The 26,810-nt window shown below is 40.5% G+C and overlaps 1 protein-coding gene across 1 annotated transcript in view; it reads right to left on the bottom strand.

Annotated features, from left to right (window-relative positions):
• LOC137266358 (nuclear pore complex protein Nup107-like) overlaps positions 1–26,810 on the bottom strand; it is a 33,588-nt gene that overhangs the window by 3,153 nt on the left and 3,625 nt on the right. Inside the window, exons 5-21 of the mRNA XM_067801845.1 lie at positions 24,703–24,774; positions 23,210–23,279; positions 22,346–22,502; positions 21,658–21,805; positions 20,858–20,929; positions 20,124–20,215; positions 16,100–16,178; positions 15,367–15,480; positions 9,574–9,750; positions 8,953–9,158; positions 8,617–8,665; positions 3,922–3,991; positions 3,233–3,351; positions 2,801–2,936; positions 1,412–1,575; positions 827–929; positions 401–489 (exon numbers count right to left, since the gene is read on the bottom strand). Coding sequence (XP_067657946.1) covers positions 401–489; positions 827–929; positions 1,412–1,575; positions 2,801–2,936; positions 3,233–3,351; positions 3,922–3,991; positions 8,617–8,665; positions 8,953–9,158; positions 9,574–9,750; positions 15,367–15,480; positions 16,100–16,178; positions 20,124–20,215; positions 20,858–20,929; positions 21,658–21,805; positions 22,346–22,502; positions 23,210–23,279; positions 24,703–24,774 — 1,917 coding nt within the window. The remainder of the gene's footprint in view (positions 1–400; positions 490–826; positions 930–1,411; positions 1,576–2,800; positions 2,937–3,232; positions 3,352–3,921; positions 3,992–8,616; positions 8,666–8,952; positions 9,159–9,573; positions 9,751–15,366; positions 15,481–16,099; positions 16,179–20,123; positions 20,216–20,857; positions 20,930–21,657; positions 21,806–22,345; positions 22,503–23,209; positions 23,280–24,702; positions 24,775–26,810) is intronic.

The raw sequence follows: 26,810 nt of genomic DNA, 5'->3' as shown, positions 1-26,810 counted from the left end.
AATCTTTAAGACATTTCCAAAGTATTTGATAGAAGCAGTGTTCAAGTTTGAGGCCTTTCCGACACAGTGATGTGAGAAAGTTGGTAATTACAGCAGACCATCCTGATTGTTTTACCAACAGGCTGAACAAACTGATTCACTGATGGGGTTATGGTGCTGCAGTAAGAGTGAGTGAGTGAGTTAAGTTTTACGCCGCTTTTAGCAATGTTCCAGCAATACCACGGCGCGGGACACCAGAAAATGATCTTCACATATTGTACCCATGTGGGGAATCGAACCCGGGTCTTTGGCGTGACGAGCGAATGCTTTAACAACGAGGCTACCCCACTGCCCCGCTGCAATATGAACATAATGTTATACTGAATGAACAGCGTCAAAAACTCATGGAACTCTAGATTACCTTTGAGAGCCAGATTCTATAGATGACATCTACAGAGTCGGCAGGCAGCTTGTCAAACACCTCTCTTGCAGCTGCATGCTTCTTCACAGCTGCCAAGTACATGTATCATTGTTAAGTTCAAGATTCCATGACAGATGGATCTGTGCTGGTTTTAGTCCCATAAGCCACAGCAACTGGGATGCACAGAATAAAATGTCAGCCAGCCATAGGTATGTAGATGACTTGATGTGAAGAAATGCAGTAAACTGTTTTTTGGGTTATAAAATTGTTAGCTGGGAAATGCTAAAATTATGAAGAAAACAATAGCCTGTTGATAACTCCTACCCTGCTTTGCATCCGCAGTAGGCAGAAAACAGCAGAGCAAACATGCATCTCAATCTGGATCTCAATCTCAATCAATGACAATATAAGACTTGGTAAACTTACCAATGAATGATCTCATGACAGCGTTGGCCTGTTTCACAGCCTCGGAACGCTGTGACTGGTCAAACACCAGCCAGTCTATTGCCTCGATCTTCTTACGGTCCTCCTTAAAAGGAAGAAAAGAGAGTTCAATAGTGAGTGAGTGAGTTTAGTTTTACTTTTGTAACCAATATTTTAACTGCAATATCCTGACCAGTAAGGGAAGTACAATAAGAACCTAATCCAGAAATACTTTGTACATGGACAATAGCGTAAATGTATCTAGGATTCAATGGCAATGATACTTCTGAAATTCAACATAAGAACATATTCCTTCTTGTCAGTCACTTCTACAAAGCCATAACATGAGTGAAGTCGGAATTTTGCAGTTTGAATAGGTCACGACTGATCGCTGAAGACAGTTGCCCCATAATAGCAGATTTACCCAGAATGTATGTCACAGCAAAAAGGGAAATCACGAGACACTAACACAGTACCAATCAAACCTTAGTCTGGCATAACCAACAGAATTCAAGCTCTTGTCATGTACAAAGAATTTGAGCCCATATTCTTTTATAAGGTGTCTAACTCGTTCGACCTGTTACTGACCTCTGACACTGCAGTTTCGACAGCCATGTCAGCTTTGACCTTGACCTCCCCGGAGTCCCGATGACGGATGTTCTCGACGACGGTTTTGGTGATGAGGGGGATGTTGAGGCCCTCCTCCTCTGCAAGCTGGAGACAGTGCTGTCTTTCCTCCTTGTTGTCAATACCTGGAGATTCAAACATTGTGAGTACCTGCACCTTTCAACATTGGCAGTACCTGTACAAGTTAACAACAAGAAGACATCAATTCATCAATATCCCCCGCCACAGCAAGATATCCTCAATGAATATGTCTGCAAGTTATGATTATGCCAAATGTTTTGGTGTGTATATAGAAAAGTAGAAGGAAAGTAATGAAAGGTTTTAAAGGTTCTGCTCCTGAAAAGAGCGCAACAACGAATTTCTGTCAAAGTCAAACTTGTTGCCATGGAAATGCATAAAAATATTTGATTCAGAAATTCCAAAACTACCAAAAGGCACCAGTAGACCAAGCTATGTACAACGTTTGGCGAAGAAATAGGAAACGGTTTTAGAGTTTTAGAGATTCAATTCGGTTGGTGGCGCCCATCTTTACTTTACTACTGTGGAAAAGAGCTCTACTAGCAATTTAAGTCCAAGTCAAACTTGCTGCCATTGAAACACCAAAAATAGCTTATTCACAAATCCAAAACTATCAATCTATGTGTGTTAAGTTTGGTGAAGAAATAGTGAACGGTTTTAAAGTTCTGCTCCAGAAAGGATAAATGTGCTCGGATGGATGAACACATGGACAAAGCCCATTTTAATACCGCCTGCAAAATGCACTGCAGAGGATAATAAACACCTTTAGATTAGAAGATTATAATTAGTTGTACATTGTAACATTGTGAGTACCGATACATTGTGACACACTCAGTACTTGTGTGCTGTAATACTCTCTGTATCTGTCTACAACACTGTCAGTACCTGTACAATGTAACAGTCAATACCTGCTTATGTTACAGTATCAATAGCAGATTACTGTAAAATCATAAATTCAATGTACCATCATTAATACCTGTATATGGAAGCATCGTCAGGACATGTGACACTATATGTACATGCAATACTAATGCCAAAACGGTCAATACTTTGTTAACATTGTTTACAAGCATTAACAAAAACTGCAAAATGCAAAATAACATTGTCATTATCTGCCCCACTTACTGAGGCTGATTATTTATCAGATGGAATCAGATATTCAAACCCACTTGCTGCACATCCCAATTCTACTATACCACAAACAAATCAGGTTTTTGCAATGACACAACAATGTAACTTCTGGTCATTAGGAAATACTTCTGCAGGCCCAACAACTAGGGCTACCCGTCTTTTGAGGACTGGTAACTTGCGAAGGCACGAGACTATTCTTACCTTCCAGAAACTTGGCGTACCAGATGACCTGCGACTCTTTCGGGAGAGTAGCAACGTAATGCGCCACCTGGTGTTTGTGTTTGTTATTGATGAGGTCCTCCACATACGTTTCCAGGATGGTGGTGCACAGTTCCTCCTGAATGATCAACCAGAATTATCAGTAGCAAAATGTATCAGTTAAATTTGCGGGGAAGTGCAAAGTGATGCAGGTCAGACATGATGATTCCTTTGGTCAAACCGACAAGAAATATGCTACCAACAAACTAAGGATCATATGTTGTCCTAGACCAAGACTCTAGGCAAAGGTGTTAAAGTCTTGTATATCAAGGAACAGTATCTTATCAGACATCCAGGCCACCACTGGACAGTCCTAAAATATAAAATATGCTGTGTGAGTAAAACAAGTTTAAAAGAATTGTGCATTGTTCTGACCTTGGTGCTGTGTCCAATGGCGCGCAGAAACAGAACCAGGTGAGCCATGAACCTGATAAGATGTGGAGGAAGCTTGTGGCGATCTCGCTTCACCCAGCTGTACATCACCTCTATCAGAGCTGGCAACACATACACACTAAAATATAAGCGAACACTGGTCACATGGTCTTTTTTCACCCCTGAATTATCAACCATCTTATTTAAGTGCAAGACTTTCTTGAGTTGCGTTGTTTTCAGTGTTCCACTAAACAATTCTCTAGAAAAAAACAGTGAGTGATGGAATAAAAATGTGAAGCCACATCGGCAATATTTCAGCCATATTATGACACGTACATCAAAGTGACCTGTAAATATTTGAGTCTGGACTGATATAATGGGCCATGATACTTGGCTAAAACAGCCTGCAAGCACCCAGCCTGACAACTTGATTCTTCTTTTTGCCTTGCAACAGATGTCGGAAGACAATTTCTAATCGCTAGTCCCTCTGGAACAAGTTGTTCCAAAAGAACAGCCAGACATCTCATTGAAGCAATTACTTTGAGTCAGGACAATAGGCAAACATATGATCAAATCATGTTTGTTAACACAGCCATTCTACAGCTCACAACAGCACTGACGAACCAAAGTTAGCCACTCTAGAGGCCAAGTCAGCACTTGAAGGGAACTGTACTGACTTTGTGGTGACTCACCATCCACATCCCCCAGGATTATGTACTTCTGTATGACATGGAACCACCTCTGGGACTCCGATCTCACCAACTGGCAGGAACACATTGTATGGCATCAACATAAGGTTATATGTATCAACAGATTTATTATGGGCAAGATTCTGAGATTTAAAAAAATATGATTGATTCTTTATTTAATTCAGGTTCAGGAATCTGACAAGGGTTTCAGAAGCTTTTACACTGAAATTCTAACACATCTGCCTATGTTTCCAAAATATGACTGACAAACTGATGAAACGTACCTGTTTCAGATAAGTTACATATGACTCTAACATGATTAAACACATTACTATTCCAGGGTTCGTACAGATTATCATCATATATTTTAGATCATTTCAAGGCCCAATTAACGACTATAAAGAACTACAAAAACACATGACATGTAAAGAGCTGAATACACACATGGTTGGTCAGATGATGAATCCACCATCAGGGGAAATAACTCTACCTACATTGCTGCTCTTGGAAAGTTGGAGATTAATTAACATCCAGTACAAGGCATTTTAATATGTATTATCTGTAAAATCACAACTTGACAAGTTTTGGTAAATATAGGCCCTTTCTATGGCAACTGGCAATTTTGGCCTCATGAAGGCCAAAACGAATGTAAAACCTTTTTTAGACAAACCTGTAGAGGTTGGTGACTCTTTGAAGAGCGTCCTCCTTGAGATAATTCTAAGCATTGTATGTCCAATAAAAATTCCTATGACAGCTTGAACTATATTTGGAATAAAATATTTACAAAACAAAAACTACGTTGTCTGATTGGACCTCCCCTACCAAGCCCACAATGGACCCGTCCACCAAGAGCAGGTAACTAAGCTAGCATCTCGTACCTTACTTTCCATGCTGAGCGTGACAGAATGTGAGGAGGCGAGTGGCCCTACCCAAAGGAAGACTCTCGTCAAAGAATCATCAGCCTCTGCAGGTTTGTTTGACTCCTTTTCATAAGAGATCCTCCTTGGGGTACTTATACATATAAAACAGACACCTACAGATATGAGTCCGGGAGCAGCATTCTGTCTAGTGATCATAACCCTCTCCTCTAAAAATACATGAAATTCACACTTACCCAATCACACATCCATGATCCCTCGAATGGCGAGGGCACGACTAGTGATAGGGGTCAGACAAAGGCTACACTTGTAATAACCCAGGAATTTACATGTCAAAGATTGTCACAGGCCAAGATCAGAAGCAAAGGCAGGACATGTGTGCTGATATTCCCCATTCTAGTGAAAACTAAACAGTGCTGCAGTAAAAACCACCATCAAACAACAAACACCAGCAAATAAGTAATGCAGTGAGACGGGAAACACAAGAGCGCATTCAGCTAGGGAGTGACAACTCTGCCAAGTATCAAGAACTGACTGACCAAACACAGCACGCTCACAAGAGTGTTGGTCAAGCTTGGCAGGCTCAAGATCGCCAGATCTCATCAGCCAGAGCTGCAGCATATGGCTTAGAGGTGGTGACAGCTTTCTCCCACTGGCCTCACCAGATTAGGACCTATTACCTGCTAGCAGAGGATTCGTACCTCCTGCAAAGATGAATCCAATAAGGTCTTTGCTTTGCATCTTGTCCCCTGCCATCATCTCATCCTCCATATCCTTGTGATCGAGAGCTGACTCCGAGCAAACAACTGAGGCAGAATACTGAGTCAAAAGCTCAGACACAGACAGGTGGTCTGGATCATCATGTCCTCGACCCAAGGTCAACCTGAGGCACTGAGCGGGTATGGAATCGTCCAGGGAAACAGATGAACCCTGATGAATCATGAGGGACAAATTTGGTTACAAGCACCTCATGAAGCCAGGACAACGCATTGTGTATCAAAGATCTGACATCAGCTGTTGAAAGAAAGACGACATATCATCAAATGTTAATGTTGGGGGTGCAACAGCAGATGTGGTAGGTGTGTGGGGAGGTACAGACACAGTAACGGAGGCAGGTTTCTTTGCAATCTTAGACTTTTTCCCACTGGCTTCTGAGGAGGCCCAGGAAGCTGAAGAAGATGACAATTTCTTCTTAGATGAATTTTCTGAAGGTGGGTCTTGCGCCCATTTGTCACTCCCTGCCTTAAGTACTTTATTGTAGAATACGGTATCAGCCTGCCAACTTTTCTGTGTTTGAGAAGTGAAGTCCAAACACACAGGACAGCTCTGGTCATCATGACCTTCCTCCACCAAACAATGCAAACACACTTCGTTTGAGTCTGTCAGAGGTAAAAAATGCTGCACAAAATTAATTTCTTAAACTGCAAGAGTGGAAGAAAACTATATGCTGAAGTGATAAACATGAAACATACTGAAAACAAGAGTTATCAGAAGATGACATATCCCCCCGGCCGCCACATGTTTGAAAGGACAAATAATCTGAGAGTTACTCATTGTTTTTTTCGACTAAGTTTGAATTGTTTCCATGGAATTCATGAAAATTATAAATGCCACATATCTGTAACCAGCAAAGTCACAATTTCATATATCTGCCAAGATCTGTTGAAAGATATGAAATGGTTTTCGAGTTGTGCTCTGGGAACGAAGCCCACCCCTCCATTTTGAGACTAAGTCCAAAACGTTTCCATGGAAACCAAGAAAATAATAAATCACAAAAACCTTTAAAAACCAAAAGGCACCACTTTGGGGTCTGCCACACATATCTAGAAAGTTTTACTAACAGATATTAAGAAGTTTTTGAGTTCTGCTCTGGAAATGAAACACACTTCTCACTTTTCAGAATAGGTCCGAAACGTTTCCAAGGAGTGAGTGAGTGAGTTTAGTTTTACGCCGCACTCAGCAATATTCCAGCTATATGGCGGCGGTCTGTAAATAATCGAGTCTGGACCAGACAATCCAGTGATCAACAACATGAGCATCGATCTGCGCAATTGGGAACCGATGACATGTGTCAACCAAGTCAGCGAGCCTGACCACCCGATCCCGTTAGTCGCCTCTTACGACAAGCTGAGTCGCCCTTTATGGCAAGCATGGGTTGCTGAAGGCCTATTCTACCCCGGGACCTTCACGGGTCCGTTTCCAAGGAAACCGAGAAAACAATAAATCACAAGAACCTGTACATAGCAAAAGGCACCACTTCAAGTTCTGAGTGATATATCTACCAAGTTTTGCAGAAAAATATTGAACGGTTTTAAAGTTCTGCTCCGGAAAGGAAGCCCATCCCTCCATTTTGAGACTATGTCCGAAACGTTTCCATGGAAACCAAGAAAATAATAAATCACAAAAACCTGTATCTAGAAAGTTTTATGCACAGATATTAAGAAGTTTTTGAGTTCTGCTCTGGAAATGAAACACACCTCTCACTTTGAGACTAGGTCCAAATCGTTTCCATGGAAACCGAGAAAATAATACATCACAAGATCCTGTACATAGCAAAAGGCACCACTTCAGCTTCTGACTGATATATCTACCAAATTTTGCAGAAAAATATTGAACGGCTTTTGAGTTCTGCTCCGGAAACGAAACACACCTCATACTTTTGAGACTATGTCCGAAACATTTCCATGGAAATCAAGAAAATAATAAATCACAAAAACCTGTAAATACCATAAGGCACCACTATAGGTTCAGACTGATATATGTACCAAGTTCTGCAGAAAAATACTGAACGGTTTTTGAGTTCTGCTCTGGAAAGGAAGCCCATCCCTCCATTTTGAGACTATGTCCGAAAAGTTTCCATGGAAACCGAGAAAATAATGAATAACAACAACCTGTACATAGCAAAAGGCACCACTTCAGCTTCTGACTGATATATCTACCAAGTTTTGCAGAAAAATATTGAACGGCTTTTGAGTTCTGCTCCGGAAACGAAGCCCACCCTACCATAAGGCTAACACCAAAATGTTCCATGGAAAAACAAAAAAAAATATAAATGCCAAAAATCTGTAAATAGCAAAAGGCACAACCATAGGCTGAGATTACTATATCTATCAAGTTTGGTCTAAAAATATCGAACGGTTTCTGAGTTATGCTCCGGAAACAAAATGATTACAGACGGACGGGCGACGGACGGACGACGGACAGATGAGGCGTCGACTATATCCCCCCGGCATGTAATGTAAAACAACACGCATGGGCGATACAACACTGCCTACAAGTGTATAACACGCAGTATGTAACCCACCAAGCTAAGTGTTAACGTGACAACTAATCAGAGCACAACATAAAGCTACATTAAATATGTGTAATAATATTACTGCACATAAATATGGTTGAAGGGAAACAGACCTAATGTAACACAAAAGCACTCACATACCCACATGTACGAAGCACATGTAAGTTACAACAAAAGATGCAGGAAACTTAATTTTTAACTCATGCTGACTACCCATATTGTTCATGCAATACAGATGAAAGAAAGCATACAAACAGTATTTGATTCAGAGCCACTCATCCTAGGAATTTCACTCGAAAAAACAAGAAAGGAGTATACACGTCTTCACAGCATGGAAACTGAGGTATGAGGTGCCACCTGTTCTTGGTAGGGGTGGTCCAATGAAACAAAAACGTAGTTACAACTGTTTTTACAACAATTTTTAATTGACATAAAAATGCTTAAAAGTACCCCAAGGAGGATCTCTTATGAAAAGAATGCCATATTTCGTTTTTTTTCAAGCCTGTGTGAACCCTTAATTATTACCTCATCAAAACTTGCTTCTATATCTTGAAACACCTGACTTGGTTCCATCCTAAAACAAAGAAAGGCTGGTTAATTACACAATTAACTAATGAAGCCTCCCTGCAGTAGACTCAAACACACTGAAACTTATCTTTCACACAACATCATGCACCTCGTAAAATGCTACCTTTTGATATATCCCAGAAAACTGAAGGAAAGAGAGTTCAAAAGATGAGGGTTCTAATTATGCAACATTTTTCGTTTGAAAATTCACTGATAAGAGCACAAAAAATTTTCCAAACAGAACAAAACACACACCCATAAATACCTTTTTCTACGATCATAAATATTGCTCACAGTTTTTCCCAGTATTCATTAGGCATGTCCTCCTGCAGACGGTCGGCCTGAGTATTGAGACGTAGCTCTTGCTCCACCTTCACATCCACCATGACCTTGAAGTACGCCCACAGATAGTCGTACCATGTACGGCACACTGGCAGCACGGACTTCAGGTTCCCACTCAACACTGCATAGATGGCTTTCTCATACAAGTTGAACTTGGACTGGGGAAACAATTACAAACAGGTTTGTTTGGATGTCAAATAGAGGATAATAAATGGGATACAGACAGACTTGTAAATCCGAGTGAGCTGGGTTTCAAGCTGCTATTAGCAATATTCCAGCAAAATCACAATGTGAACACCAGAAATGGACTCCACACCTTGATGATACGCACAAGGTATTGAGTACACATGCACCTGTAATCTGCCACATTCTGTTAGTAATCCACCATAATAGTCAACTTTTACAGAAGATAACCCTCAACATTCTAGGATTGTATTCTTAACGCAAACACTGTATTTTGAATCATATTGGAAAACAAAAAGAAATGGGCTGGTGCACTGCAGATCTGTAACTGAAGTACATGCATACATGGCTTGTGTCCCAAACAGAGAATGTAGGGAAAGCTGCACATACCTCTTGCGCCATGTTCCAGCACACCAGCTTCCATACATCGCGGTAGGGGTTGCCCTGTACAGAGCCAATCTGACCATCTTGACCAAGACCTTCATAGTTTGGGTCGTGAAACAAGCGCCAGCCCTCTAGTGTTGCCGCTCGCCATGACTGACCACATGTCTGACATACTTCCTGTGCCTGTTACATAGGAAACATGACTATTGATGACTCGAATACCAGAAAAACCAAACACTGTGTGTGTCACAGTACACTTTACACAACACTCTATCCATCTATGTCTACCATCTCAACAAGCTGCCACCATGGACATCTGTGCAGGGACAAGTCAGATCACCTTTGATCAGTTCCTCCTGGATTCCGCGGCAAATATAAGTAAATTCTGCACCCTATTTTTCAATATTCTGCAAAACATTCTTAAAACATTAAGGTAAAACAACAAAACCATTATACAGACCTTCATAGTTGAATTCTCAAACACAGATATTAAGTTAAGTTGACAGTACACATCACATCTTGAGTAAGTTTGACGACAAAGCACAAACACCTTTTTCTGTGTTTGAGAATTAAACAGTCGCTGAAAGTTATTTCTCTGCTCTCATTCGTAACTTAGATGCAGACCAACAATTTCCTGTTTCGTGCAAATAACAATTTTATATTTAAACTAAATCTGAAATAATTTCAATTTTCAAAATGATGGATTTTGAGAATGTAACTGCAGTGTCAAGTTCACCTAATATTATTTGAAAGATGCCCAAAACTTGTTTTTTTCATAAAGTACCTTTAATCATGATTATCTCGAAAATGTTGCCACAGTAAATATGTCAGTTCATTTTATGTGTAACCGATCCTACTTTTGACATTAACTCTACTTTTCATTTTGGCTGTCAGCCTGTTTTCACTCAATTTTTTAAATAAGCAAATTCCGCACAGATTCTGCAAGAAAATGCATTTTCTGTGCACCAGATGTTTTTCTGCATTTTTCTGAGGTAAATTCCACGATTTTCTCTGCAACCACGAAATTGCGGAATCCAGAAGGAACTGCTTAATCTTTGGTAACCAACTGTCTGGCAGTCTAACCAATTGTATACTATGTGAGTGAGAGTGCATGAGTTTAGTTTTATGCGACACTCAGCAAATGTCTTGGTATATGTTGGTGGTCTGTACATAATCAAGTCTGGACAAGAAAAGCCAGTGATTAACAGCATGTTAACCTTTAGCCTGCTGAATTAATTTAAGCATAAGGCGCTGATAAGAGGGTGGGTGATTTCAAACAGTCGGTGTGTCATTAAATAAGGAACAACTGAAAAAATATTCAGCGCATTAATACTAGATACAAAAATGAACATTATTATAAAAAAATATCCAGATAATTTTAAACGAACAGATATTAATTACAAGACAAACATAAATAAAGTAAATTTTATTGAATTTAACTGAACTGCTCGATTGACAGCCGGATGCGTTTTATATTTGGAGCTGTATAGATTGTCCAATTATCGCAAACCGGTTTCAATATTCTTACTACTGATATTTCATAAGTATCTGACTTTAATTTCGTATATTTGTATCGGCAGATATCCGCGTGACGACAAATGAAAAATTAATTCTGAAAAAAAAATAATCGAAAACGTTCGTCGTAAACAAATCATATTTTCGATGTCATGACAGGTCTTATCGAAATGGCACTATTACGATTATTCAAACGTGTCATGTCATGAAAATAGCAGAATAAAATACATGATTTATAAACATTCATGAGTGCAAATTTCAAGTGTTATGGTTCAATACGTTTTGCACAAACTCGCAAAAGATCGTGTTACACATATGAAAAACAAACATGGCACGCTTCGTCCAACTCCTACATAAAATATAGCTTTTTTGGTCAGAAGAAAGATTACAGAACTCTTCTGTGTAAGACCTGGCGAAAGAGGGAGAATTTCTCATTCTACAAGTGTTCCATGTATCATTTTCCGTTTAGTATGACGAGAGACTAACGAAAATTAAGATCGTGAAATTTAACTTGTTTTCTAGTAAATGCAAAGGTCACCGGATGTGATGTCACAGACAAGGATTGCCTGATGAAATTCATTCATTATTGAATATTAACAGAAAAGTTGGAGATATTTCGTCTGACAAACCCAACTTTAGCACAAATAACTGTTTAAAATGATTAATCAGAGCTCATAGAATTTTCTTGGTGTATTTTTTACTATATAATTCGCACAGAGCTGAACCAGTTTGACCTTGTATGCTCCCCTGACCCGGAAACAGTAGTCGATCAACACTGCACATGCAAGTGTTTCAGTATCTTTATTTGAAATTTGTTCATATTAGGCACATTACTTTATAGTCCACTGAATATAAAGATTCCAAAGATATAAGTGTGATGCATGTTGATCAGAGCTTATACTTTTTTTCACATGGTCCGTCACAAAAACGTTTACAAACATCATTCTCAACAACAGGTACGTGGATATGGGCATGGCATTTGTGTTTCAAAATAACATTCATGCTTTTCTTTTTGTGACGACTTAGTGTAGTAGGAACTGCAGTATACATGTTTTATAAACTAAAATATAATTTCAGTTATACTTTCACATGAAATCGGAGATGATTTGATAAATATTGCGTTCATATTACGATTGGAAAAAATCAGAACAAGTTGAATTACATTCATAATTTTATGCAATAAATTAACGTTATTGTTGAATATTTGTGATAGATTTGTCAATGCCTTATGTTTCATAACTGGTTACAACTTTAAATCTTTTCATATATTTTAATATGTTAATTGATACTAATAATATGACAATTATCTTTCTCTCCAAAATAGACAAGGGCAAAGACACTTAAAGTCTGTCATTGCATTAGCAACGTGTAAATAACCAAATTTTAATTAATGTCTTTCAGTAGTGTTGAAGACTGACAATTTTACACAATTCTTTAATACAACTACATGTATGCCATAAAATATATGGATAGATGTTACATATTATTTTGTGTATTTTATTTCTTTATAATATTGTGCCAAAATGTACATCATATACAAATGGGTGATGAGCTTTTTTTGTTTTCAACAGTACCCATTTGATTACTGAATTATTTTGAATCATACATGACTGTCATTTATGTTCTTGCAGTAACAGTATATTTATCAGAAAATGTTATCATTTGATAAAAAAAGAAACCATATATGCATAATAAGCTATATTGTCTCTGGTGAAAGTAAACAGGCTTCATATTCTGTAAATATATATTATTCTACCTTATTGTCTTTTCCTGGGTTTAGGAGTAATGTGACAATATGAAATGAGTCTATTGAACTTTCAAGGACTGTTCCTGTTTGCTGAAGTGTCTGATGGTGACATACTAAAATTATTTAGTGTTCAATAGCCTAAACCATCATAAAACAAGAAACATCAAGACCAGTCTTCTTTGAATAACAAAATGCCAAGGACTGAGCAGTCTTTCGTTTAAGAACTGGAAGCATTTGATATACATGTCTTTGTCATATAAATATGGCAATGAAAAAAATCTAAATTGAAATCATAATGAATAGTTCCAAACTGAACAACAAAAACAACTCACTGCAGAGATCAGTATTAGGAAAAAAGAAATCTACTTGTCCCTGGTGCCACCACATGATTACCTTGATGCCACAGACTAACACAGGTTGCACCTCCTGCTCAACACTTAATTATCTGTCACTTGTAGTTTTGATATTCCATATTCAGAACATCACTACAACAAAATTATTCTAGGTCTGGTATGATAATTTCATATTACTTCATGAAATTTCATTACAAGAAATCACTGTCACTGTAATCACTGTAATCACTGCTCCAAGAGTTTGGATCATCAGTCTGTTTCCCAGATGAAGTCTGTTTTAACAGTAAAACATGAACATAGACACTGTGCAAGTAGGTAAAAAGTATGGCCATAAACATGAGGTACATTTTGCAGTTCAGATTGCACTAGTGCAATGTCTAAAAGCAGTATGGAGCCACGGACTGAGCCATATGACATGATTTTTTTATACAAATATGCACACACGTCAAACAATTTGATCTGAAACATTACCTGCATTGTACTAGGTAGAATTAATACCGAAAGCTCAGCTGTTTGGAGTAACAAAATAATTTCAATTTTGCTCCAAATTTGTGTACAAAAGATGTGATGTTTAGCTGTTTTAATGTCTAAAATAAATACTGATTCACAAAGACGATGACAGTTGTTGTCTAAGCAGTAATTAATTTTTATGAAAATACATTTACTGTACGTTACATTCTCACACTAGCTCTGGTTTCGTTTGTTTCTGCCAAGGGAAAAATGATTTTCTTCATGACATCTTCAATCATCAAAATTGTACTTCTTGTGAGGATATACACAGAACAATATAATGTTATTGTTACGACACACTGACAATTTGTAAGTCTCCCCGTGTCAGAACATTCTTTGAAAAAAATAGACCGCGGAAATCATCGACTTCGGATTTGCTAAACTAAAGGTCAGCACATCGACAGCTAACTTGAGGAGAAATACTACAACACAAGCAACAAATGACAACTGCTATTGAACACAACTAACAGTAAATAACTGAGGATGACTGAAAGGTAATTCTGGTGTATAGTATGGATCTTACGGGAATTTGAATCAGTTTAGAAAATGTATCAATGGTCGTTTTCCAACTCGTTCATATTTTACTTCCACGAGTGCCATGCCGTGTACGTGCTGCCGGTTTCATCAAGGGTGGGTAGAATTACAAATATTGTGATGTTGTTTCATGATCTGCATTATATAAATATTGAGTCGTTTTCTTTCAATGTATGTTCAGATTCTGCTTATGAATGCGTATTTTCAAACATCCTTCGTATCTTGTCACTTAGAAATACCGCGGGTTTGGCCACGCCCTTTCTGGTCATCTACGGCTGTCAACTTTGTGAATGTTGGAAAGTTTATCAAACAAAATCAAAATAAAATCGCTAAATCTGGTAATTTCTGTGCAGAGACAATAACATTTACCTATTCACACTGTGTAATTAATTCCAGATGAAATAGTTGGATATGTCAAAAGGATGGCACATTTTCTTCGGCATCACGATACATGTGGAGTTGTTTGTTTACCGCTGTTGCCATGATTGTTCCTGTTCGTCCAATCGATGATGTAACATTGAGATTGGTTTTGTTTATAATTATTTGAGCCGAAAGTTACTAATTTTAAGAAAATGGGAAACTTATGGGTTTTCTCTTCATCAAGGAACAAAAACTATTGATTAAACTATCAAAAAATATTTCATTATGAAGAAAATATTTGTCTGCGTACCACACGATGTGGTGCACTGGAAGTCAACAATGGCAGTTATTTTCGACTGCGTGCCAAGAAATTTGGCAATCTCATTTTTATTTCGCGGGCGTTTCGTTTTAAGGTATATAAACGTATTGAACGTTATATATTTAAAAAGGTGAGAATTAGTACACTCCATACATAATTCATATGACACGTAAATCCGACTCGTTGAATAATTATTGCAAGTTTTATTTGGAGATGTCATTATCCTGCTCTCCTGTCGAATGGGTTCGACGGCAGCATTGAGAGGATTAATCCTATTAGTTGCCTGTTACGACAAGCATTGGCTACTGAAGACTAATATTCTAACCCAGACCTTCACAGATCTGTACATTAGTTCTTATTATAGTGAAAACACAAGTTTGCATAAGGTGCAATACCAGCTGTTTTCTGGCTAAACAGAGACCAACATAACCACAGTAAAGAAAAGGAAGGTTGGTGAGTACCTTGTCCAGTTGGCCAGCCCTGATACAGGCAAAAAGATGCTGCAAAAGCCTTGCCTCATCCTCCTTGTCCAGGTCATCAAGGATCTTATTCTGACGTATGGGGGCATCCGGGTCCTGCAGGGGAAAATTGACAAGCTACAGTCACAGACATGTTAGATACGATAGTGAAATGTCCTGCTGGATGAAAGAACTAATAATCTTTGCAGTCCTTCCATCAAGGTAAAAGATGCTCATCATAGGTGGCTTCAGTGACATTAACAGGAGGATATTGATCAAACATAGCAGTTTGAAGTTCACTCTTTCATAAACATGGCAGATTCATCCCACTGGGTCCTGGAGCTTAGCTGATCATTTTGGAATTCTTGAGGTAAACGAGAAAGGACAACCATGGCCAGATGGCTTCTCAGACAGTAACAGGGGAATGGACATCCTAGCTTGAGGTTCTCCTCACCAATATCAACTGCTTTTCATAATTTTCATGGCAAACTTACACGTTTCACATAAAGAAAAAATGGAGAATTTAGTATGTTGTGCTGTTATTCAACAGAACATATTCCTGCAGTAAGCAAGTCAATTTAAATGATGATCTTAGCAACATCCAGCACAATATTCAGGAATGGGGACAGCAGAACAGGCTTCACACGTTACCTACAGGGGCAGTCAACAAGGGCCTTCAGCATGACAAACAAATGCTTTAACCACAACGCCACTGATCACCTTGCTGTGTACTTACAAGCTGGTCAACCAGGGGGCGCTCACTACTGGTGGGAACTCCCCGAGCCTTGTTCTGAAGCTGGTGAAGAGTGTTCTCCCTACACAACAGATAACATAATGTACTTGGGGGTGACAAAGGTGAAAATGATGATTTCAAACTTTGTTCTACTGAAACTATGGTCACTAGAAACAACTTTTGGAATATACTTAATAAGCCACGCTTGATGCTATTTAAATATATTATAAATCAAGATGTATTGTTATGCAGCTTGTCGAATTCATATGAAATATTGGTAAAACCTAAGTATTTTAAATATTTACATACTTATTTCTTTTCATCGAAAATGTGCTAACCTAACACTTGCAAGGATGTTGAAGGGCTTCAGAGGTTTGGACTTCCTGTGGTCGCTCAACAGCTGACACATCCTTCTACTCACTAAGGTACGAGTCTGAAGCCCATAAGAGTCATCTCTACTGCTCTGTTACCCTTCGTTCTCAATGGAAGGATGACTTTTCCATGTGGCCATGTCAGAGACTGAAGTGACTGACCTAACGGTCACTTGGATGCCTTCAGTTGAACCACCTTTGCAAGTGTTAGGCTAGCAAGCTTTCGATTACGACTTCTGCATGTCTGTTTTCGAAGAGTAAGGCAAATATGCATATGATGATGATAAGAGATAAGTAAAAAACAAACCTGTAGAGGTTTCCAATTCTTTGAAGGGAATCGTCCTTGGGATACATATATGCATTTTCTGCTGCCGGAAAATGCCATGTGACAGTTGTATCAATGTTTTAATAAAATATTGTACAATAAACAAAAAGTCATTATACGGACCCTCACCACATGGAGTCACCCCTCAGGGGCGCATGTGCAGGTAACCAGGTAAGCATCCAAGCCCGTATCATCATTCCTTCTGCTGAATAAATCAGTGAACAGAATTGCGAGAAGGTGGGTCACCCTACCCCATGGATGATTTTCTTCAAAGAATTGGATACCTCTACAGGTTTGTCTAATTCTTTTTGATGGAGATCGTCCTTGGGGTACATATATGCATAAACTCAAGACTCCCAAAGACCGGAGCCTAGGGAGGAGTGAATTCTGGTTCAGTACATAAATATAGTGATATTGATTACGAAAATTAACTTACGCAAAGTTCTCACCTGTTTCCTCCCATTGAGCTTCCGCGAGAGGCATTATGGGAGAGGACCGACAGGGAGCAACCGCACAGATACCGACCTCTGAGCTAAGCCTCATTGATATAAATAGCACTGTCAAAAGTGCAAACATAACCCCCGGCCACATCGTGATTTCTAGATCGCAGCCGTGGGCTATGTCAACAGTGGAGATATGCACTTTTACGCAGTATGTCAGCAGCGTCTACTGTCAATCAACCATGACTCACTCAGCCAGGGTGGCAGGACACTGTCCACTGGAGAGAACAGTACGGCCAAACCGTGCATGCTCACATGAGTGTTTATCAAGTTGATAATGCTTGATAAACGTGATAGGCCTGCTCCAAATAGCAGCAGAGCAAATCTCTTCAATGGACAGTGCCGATGCGAATGCTTTGGAAGCGGCTACTGCCCTGACCGAGTGTGCCTTCAACCCCTCAGGGGGAGGCTTGCCCTTAGCCTGGTATGCAGCACAGATGACCAAAACTAGCCAGCGAGATAGGGGGCGTGAGTAGTCCCCTGCAGCACTGGGTGTGACAGGGACTTGTCATACTTGTCGCACCAGAGGAGAAAATGCCACGACTCCCGAAGGGGTGCTTGCGACACTGTGCCGCCTTGCTTCAGGATATAAGTCATGGTCGTACAGTTGTCCAGCTGAAGATGAACAAGAAAGCGCTCGAAAACTAACTGCACAGCTCTCAGTTCTAAGACATTGATGTGAAGACTAGCTTCAGCCTCGGACCAGACTTCGTGTTGCCTACTCCCATTCCTGTAGGAAGAGGGAGAGGCGGCCCCCCACTGGGACATAAAGCAAGAGACTGCTGAGAGCCGAACGAAGAGGTCCGCTCCTTCCCCTTGTCCTTGACGGGCCCTCTTCCTATTCCTACCCAGTGGCCAAAGCCAGCCAGCAGACTCGGGCGTAGGCTGTGCCCTGGAAGAGGAACTCGCCACGGGAGCGCAGGGCGAGAAACCAGCTGTTGCTCCAGCAAGGTCTTCGAGTCTTTAAAAGACATCGCAGCCGCTGTAGCCTCCCAGATGACCTGCTGTGCCCCGGAAACAATGTCACTCTGAAGTACCGAGATGTCGACAGCCACAGCTTGTGCATCCCCATGGCTGCACAGATCACCGTAGACGCCGCTGATCTCAAAGAGTCGAGTGAACATGCACTCCACAACCGGCACAAAGGAAGGTCAGGTAGATCAAAGCATAGGTGGGTATCAGCCAGATGGGGATCCATCACCTCCCGCACCAAGGAGGGGAGAATGCGGAGCTGCCTCTGCAAAGGTTGCATAGGGGCAAAAGCCTCACCTGGCAGGCGGAACTCAGCTGAGTCCGGGCAGCTAGTCGAGACTGCGGCCTGGGAAATAGCCTGTGCGATCCGCTGACGCACTTCCCGCAAGACCGAGGAAAAGCGGGAAGCTCCCCCGGGTTCCTCAACTTCCCTGAAGTCCATAGCTGTAACATCTGAGTCCGAGGCAGAGGCGGAATCCTCCCGGAACCCACACCCCGACCTGGTGGACGAGCGAACAACAGTGGGAAAGGAAGTGCCCAAGGCACCTTCCACTCCAGTCACTGAGCCAGTACCATCTGAACACCGGTCCGGAGACGCAAGAGGAAGCTCGCACAGAACCGAGTCCTCCACTCTCATGGGGAGGAGTGGCGCAGAGACCAGAACCCCAGGAATCCTCAACGTACCCTGCGCCAAAACCAAGAGATAGACTGGGAGCGAACCCTCCCTCTCCTCTCCCGAAGCCAAAGGCAACGGGTCAACAGACATCTCGAGGCTAGCAGAGTGAGCACAGCCCGGCGATCTGCCTCCAAGACTCTCCGTCCCCAGCCCAGGGTATGTGAGGAACTCCTGCTGGAGACCTCCAACGGACACATGGACAAGGGACTTAACCGAGTCCATGTGCTGTTGAAACAACTTTAAGATTCATATCAAAACCACTTGAAGAAGAAGAAGCAGAATGCGAGGTAGAAAATGACTTAGGCTTGCTTTTTGACTTAGGCTTATCATGTTTAGCTTGTTTAAGCTTGGACGGGGGAAGCTCTGACGGCTCCCCTCGGCTCCCCTCACGCCTCCCACAACTCTTTATAAAAGAGGAAGTCTGCAGCACTCTTTTTCCGGGCCAAGGGGGGGGGGGGGGGGGGGGGGGGATGGGGGGGGGGGGGGGGGGATAGAAACCCAGACAAAGCTGACAGACTTCAGTGTTGTGGTCTGCCTTTTCAAGACAGCATAAGCACATAGTGTGGTTATCTTGGGGAGGGATGTTAGTTCTGCACAAAGTACACACCGTAAAAGTCGCCAATACAAAAGTCACAGACAAACAAGTTAACTCTTGGTTCAAAAATCGTTCTGTTTCTCTAATAGCAAACAAATAAACCATACATACAGTAGAGGAAGACTCAGACATCTTCGAAGTTCATTCAGAGAACTTGTTCCAATAATGTTTATATCTTTCCAGCACGTCCGTACACCACGGTGACAGGAGAAGGAATGATGATAGGGCTTGGATGCTTACCTGGTTGTCTGCGCATGCGCGGCAGAGGGGTGACTCCACGTGGTGAGGGGGGGGGGGGTATCATGAACAAAAAAAGAATTTTTGTTTATTGTACAATATTTTATTAAAACATTGATACAACTGTCACATGATATTTTCTGGCAGCAGAAAATGCATACATGTACCCCAAGGACGATCTCTATGAAAAAGAATGTCACCTTGGGACCCTTGTGAACGACAGACCACTGAACTGAATTTTTAAACAAAGTGATCTGATAACAAGTGCCATTTACTTCTCTGAGTACTGATTTCTGAAAAGATGAATTAAAGGTTTGACAATTCCCACTAAAATACTACTCATGTACACACCATGCAACAGCCTGATCCGAGAAGAACTTGACGTTGTCAGCCAACATGGACAGACTGTCCTCAGCACAGTTCTCTAACCAGTCCACAACCAGCTGTGGAGAAAGAACAAACACGTGACTGGGACTGAGTGAGAGGACGAGGGAGTAAAGTTTCACACCGTTTTCAGAAATATTTCAATAAAATGGTTCGAAGAAATGGGATTCACACATTGTGCCCATGTGTGAAATCAAACATGTCTGTGGCATCACAAGGGAAGACTCTTACCACCAGGCTTCCCATAACATGAGAAATATTTCAGTGTAACTCTTACAATAAATAACATGGTTATTTCAAACTAAACATTCAAATATGAACAGAAACAATTGAAAAGATTACAGGTAAGGTCATCGCAACTAATGAGAGACAATGAAAAATATTTCAACTCTTACTGAAATACTTCAGTTCTTTCAGTTGAGTATGTAATTCAATATATTATCGATGGTCTTCCTGCCATGAAATTGAAAGGGAGAAAACAAACTCACGGAAAACGATCACTTACAAAAAGATCACATGACATTGTTTGTGATGTCATCCATGACATTATCTTTAACTGTCTGCAACAATACCTTCAAATACAAATGAGCCAATAAGCATAAAGTTCAGAGGCTATGACTGAAAATATTTGCCAATATCCATACCGCCATAGGCAACAGTTCCTCCCCTACCAACTGTACATCTGTACACGTCTCACGTACCTGACTCTGCCTCACTGTGCTGTCCCTCTCAAACAACATCTTCATGATGTTCAGTTCACTTGGACTTGACACCTGACATAAACAAAACTAAAGTTCAGCAATATTCCACGTATACAACAGTATCCATATTCATGGCAACTGAACAGCATTTTTATGTAACCTTCATCACCCAGAATAGGTCATTTAAAATCACAACCCATTTCATAACCCACACTGAGCTCAGCTAGTGACACTTTGCTTGGTTCCGACATAACTTTAATGCATAAAACTCATTTTAAGATTCAACACCATCTTACATATATGACAAAGCTTAGTTTAGTTTCTTAAGCAATGAAATCATATCCCAATGTATTTCACGCCATTGCTAAGAAGTATCATCACAATTTCCTCTGCCACCATTGTGACATCACTGCTTACCTTGATGTCTCAATCAAACGACATCACTATTTTGTGTCTCCATTGGCTACCATGAAGTTTCAATGGAATGACATAACTATCTCCTCTGCCACCATTGGCAGATGTCACAATCAAATGACATCACCATTCTCTCTGCCACTGAAGTTGATTAGTTGTGCTATATACTTAGTATCATGGAGTACCAACCCAAAAGGTTGTAAAAATGATGTAAGATTATTAACAGGATGCAAACTCAAACATATTCACATTTGCTCATGAACACAAAAAAAATCACCCGCAAGCACTGCATATTTGTAAGTTCAATCAACTTTATCTAATCCTGAAAGAAAGTCAGGTAAGATTCTCTCAATCATGATAGCATACAGCATATTAAACAATCTCACAGGGGCAGGTTTATCCACCATCATGTCTTCCTCTTCTTCTGACCCTGTCACACCCCACTCCAGACGGTCACGATACAGTGACCGTACCAGCTGCCAAGTCATCTTCTCCTTGTCCAACAACTCAAATGTCTCGAATGTACGCTTGAATCTGCAAGTAGACATTCACACATTAGAAGCTGATCATAAACACCAATCTTCTTACAGATCACTACTCCATGCCAAAATCAATGGATAATCTGGTCAGAACACAACAATCTATAGACCAACTTCTGTAAAACTATGAGAGCGACGTTTCAGTGTAGGTTACAACACCATTACCCAGCACTTGCTTCATGTTGTCACTGGTAACGGTGTTACACCAAATCGTTGCTCTCATAGCAATAAAGGAGTTGTTCATACATAAATTGTCATCCTTGTTTACTGCTCCAACTTCTAAATGCCTATCAAAGAACCTATCTAAAGACCGCTGTCTTATAGCTGTTGCTTGAAACAACACCACCTTGCCAAATGAAACTTGCTGTGTGTCAAATACATCTTTCAGGTAGAACATTCTCGTTTAACATGAATCACATCCATTAATATTGCTGACTTGTATATATAGTGTGTGGTATTCAAGGTGATACATTATATTCACAAAATATAATGACAAATAAAACAGTTCCCTACATAATGTTATATTATGACCAACCTGTCTTGCTGCTTAGATGCCCTGATAACAAGTTTCCTAAGAATGGTGACCTGGTCAGAGCAAACGTTTTCATAGTCCAGCACAAGGTCAAGGACACTGTTCTGACCTGAGTTATGTTTCATGCACTGCTCAAAGTCCCGATAGAGCCCTGCGGAGGCTGCAATCACAATATATTGATCTGTATGGAAACAGTGTCTAACACAATGGTATGTAAGTGGAATTTATTGATCCTTTCAACAGTGTTCCAGTCACATCATGCCATGTCAGCTAAAAGTAGAAGTAAAGCCTAAAGTTATGCAGGTCTCAGATCTTCACTGTTTTGGTGATCCACATGAACAGGAGTATGGTGCTGACTAATCATACCCACAATCACTGGTTCCTGGAGGGTCCAGGGGACACAACTCTGCTCAATCAAGTGTGATGTCTTATTGACAGGACCATGGGTGACAAATCAGCTACAGAATGTCTATGCAGATGAAATACAGCACTAATCTTAAGCAATTTTGGGCAAAAAAGTGAAGTTAGTTTTACAGTTTTCATAGACAGCTATATCAAGGTACACCACTTCACCTATTTGAGAAACAGAAACAGGAATTTGTGTGGGTCAAACCAGAGCTTATCTTCTGAACTACTCAACCATAAACAGTATTCTAATGCTAATTATGACCGGACTTTAAAAGAAAAGTGATTAGTGTTGGGTCCAGAAAAGTGATCTTGCAGTTGTAACTGTCTACAATAAACACAGGGCCATATGCTCATCTGAAACCTAGATTGAATCATGCAGTGCAGGGGTCATGACATGGGGGAAATTAAATCCTTTCATGCTAAGGTTGAGTAAGAAGATACAGATAGGCAATCACCTACCTGCCATGCCTGGATCGTCCTCCAAGAGCAGTGCTACATTGGTGCTGGTCACCTCCTCTGTCATGTCAAACTGTGGAAACAATGAATACAAATAGAGGTGTGGTGAGGGTGGGGTGAAGTGAGGATGAGGTGAGGTGAGGGTATGGTGAGAATATGTGAGGGTGTGGTGAGATGAGATGATGGTATGGTAAGAAGAGGTTAGAGTGCGGTGAGGTGAGGGTGAGGCGAGATGAGGTGCGGTGAGGAGAGGGAGTAGGAAGACAAGGTGGGGGGTGGTGAGGCTATGGTGAGATGAGATGAGGGTGTGGTGTGTGGAGGTGAGGGTGGTGAGGTGTGGGTGTGGTGTGTGGAGGTGAGGGTGGTGAGGTGTGGGTGTGGTGTGTGGAGAGGTGAGGGGTGGTGAGGGTTTGGTGAGATGAGATGAGGGTGTGGTGTATGGTGGTGAGGGTATGGTGAGATGAGATGAGATGAGGGTGTGGTGTGTGGAGGTGAGGGGGGGGCAAGGTGTGGATGTGTTGAGGTGAGGTGAGGTAAGGTAAGGTAAGGTGAGGTTAGGTTAGGTGAGGTTAGGTGAGGTGAGGTGAGGTGAGGTGAGGTGAGGTGAGGTGAGGTGAGGTGAGGTGAGGTGAGGTGAGACGTGGGTGTAGTGAAACAAGGTGAGGGTGTAGCGAGGTGAAGGTGTGGTGAGGGTATCAGACATGAGAATGACAAATTGTAAAAATCACTGAAAAAACAAGACTGGGTTCAGATTAGTCAATGGACCAGATGAGTTAATGTCTTTTAGACGATTGTCATTTTCACCTTGATTGATAATGGTAGCCATTTTCCCGTGAAATCCTGTTTACCATGGACGCAAAGGCATGGCAATTCACTCCTTATACATTACCACTAGATTAGGTTACTGATTGTGCCGTATACTAAGAACTGGGGTTCAGAAACTCAACACATCGCGTAGGTTTCGCTGGCTCGCTCTCCACGTTAGAAATATAAACTCTGCACACAGTTAACAAACACTTTCGTGTTTAATGGACGATGCTTCTCTTTCGACATTACACCCCCTCAAACTTGTATTGCAAATTTACATCAATCTCAGAATTGTCCGAGGATTTGAGGAAAATTCTCATGTCTGGGGTACGGCAAGATAAGGTGAGGGTATGGTGAGATGAGATGTGGGTGAGGTAAGGTGAGGGTGTGGTTAGATGAAATGAGGGTGAAACGGAAAAGGTGAAACTTAAATGAAGTGAGGTGAGGTGAGGTGAGATAGGATGTATTGTTCAAGGTTATAGCTCTTCCACAGCAGTGTGCATGCACATACCTGTATTTGTTGGTATGGCAGCTTGTATTAGTTCTGACTAATGATGATTTTGTAGTACAAGTACACCGAGATATTCTGCGGCAGTTTAACACTGACACCCCTGTCTTATAAATTCTTTTACCAACAACACTTGAATTGCTTGAACATGCTGAAGAAAGAACATAAAGGATAAACTCACCGTATCTGCACCGAGTTTTGATGGTGTTGGTCGTATCATTGACAATGATGAGTTAAAGGAATCCTGGCCCATCTGTCAAGAAGTATTTAGTATTACATCGTCAGCATATCAATATTCACTACCAGTTTACTTTCTTGACACTAATACAATCAGATCAAACAAAAAACTGTAGTTTGAAATCTGTAATTCTACAAAACACATACAAAACTGACACACTGTTGGTCCTTTAATCGTCAACATGAATACACCCGCACATATCCAATTGTCCTTAAAACTTCCAAGCATATATACCCACACACAGTCCAGTCCTTAAAACTTCAGAGTGAACATACCCACACATAGTCCATACTCCTTAAAGCTTCCAAGCAAATATACCCAAACACATTCCATGTCCTTAAAACTTCAGAGTGAACATACCCACACATAGTCCATATTCCTTAAAACTTCCAAGCAAATATACTCACACATATTCCAGTCTTGAAAACTTCGAGTGAACATATCCACACATATTCCATTGCCCTTAATACTTCTAAGTGAATATACCCACACATACACCATAGTCCTTAAAACTTCCAAGTGAATATACCCACACATATTCCATGGTCCTTAAAACTTCTGAGCGAATATACCCACACATACTCCATTGTCCTTAAAACTTCGAAGCGAATATACCCATACATATTCCATGGTCCTCAAAACTTCCGAGTGAACATACCCACACATACTCCATTGTTCTTAAAACATCCATGTTAATATATCAAACCATACTGGAGAAAAATAGTTAGGCACATATGTAAATTTTCAAATTATGAACAATGATCTACTTATTCACTGACACACTGATAAAATATCAATCTTAACAAGAGTCATCAGAAGATGACATATCCCCCCGGCCCCCAAAATATTTGAAAGGACAAATCATCTGAAGGTTACTTAATCATGTTTACTCAGATTAAGTTTGAATCGTTTCCTTGGAAGTCATGAAAAAAAAAAAATGCCATATATCTGTAAACAGCAAAAGGCACCACTTTAAAATCTGTCTCATATATCTGCCAAGATCTGTTGAAAGATATGAAATGGTTTTCGAGTTGTGCTCTGGAAACGAAGCCTATCCCTCCATTTGGAGCCTAAGTCAGGATTGTTTCAATGGAAACCGGGAAAAATATAAATGCCAAAACATTGTAAATAGAAAAAGACACCACTTTGTGGTCTGCTTCAAATATCTGCCAAGTTTTGCTGTAAGATATTAATCAGTTTTCTAGTTGTGCTCCAGAAACGAAGCCCATCCCTCCAGTTTGAGACTAAGTTTGAAACATTTCCATGAAAACCGAGGACATAACAAATCACAAAAACCTGTAAATACCAAAGGCACCACATTGGGGTCTGCCACAAACATCTACCAAGGTTTGCAGATGGAGATCTTAAGAAGTTTTTGAGTTCTGTTCCAGAAACGAAACACACCTCTCACTTTTGAGACTAAGTCTGTAACATTTCTATGGGAAACGAGAAAATATGAAATCCCAAAAACCTGTACATACCAAAAGGCACCACTTCAGGTTCTGATTGATATATCTACCAAGTTCTGCAGAAAATTATTGAATGGTTTTTGAGTTCTGCTACGGAAGCAATGCCCATCCCTCCATTTTGAGACTAAGTCTGAAACGTTTCCATGGAAACTGTGAAAATAATAAACCACAAAAACCTGTAAATATCAAAAGACACCACTTCAGGTTCTCATTGATATATCTACCGAGTTTTACAGAAAAGTATTGAACTATTTTTCAATTCTGCTCTGGAAACGAACTCCATCCCACCATTAGAATAACACCAAAATGTTCCATGGAAAAACAAAACAATAAAAATGCCAAAACTCTGTAAATAGCAAAAGGTAGAACCATAGGTTGAGATTATTATATCTATCAAGTTTGGTCTAAAAATATTAAACGGTTTCTGAGTTAAGCTCCGGAAACAAAATCATTATGGCCGGCGGCCAGACAAGAAGTCGACCCTATTCCCCCTCATTACATGCCGGGAAGATAAGACGGATGGCAGACGGACGGACAGACGAGGCGTCAACTATATCCCCCCAACATTACATGCTGTGGGGA

This window comes from Haliotis asinina, chromosome 15 (assembly GCF_037392515.1).
Source record: "Haliotis asinina isolate JCU_RB_2024 chromosome 15, JCU_Hal_asi_v2, whole genome shotgun sequence".
Taxonomy (NCBI): domain Eukaryota; kingdom Metazoa; phylum Mollusca; class Gastropoda; order Lepetellida; family Haliotidae; genus Haliotis; species Haliotis asinina.
Note: the sequence above shows the minus strand (reverse complement) of the source record. Positions and strands in the feature narration are given on the sequence as shown.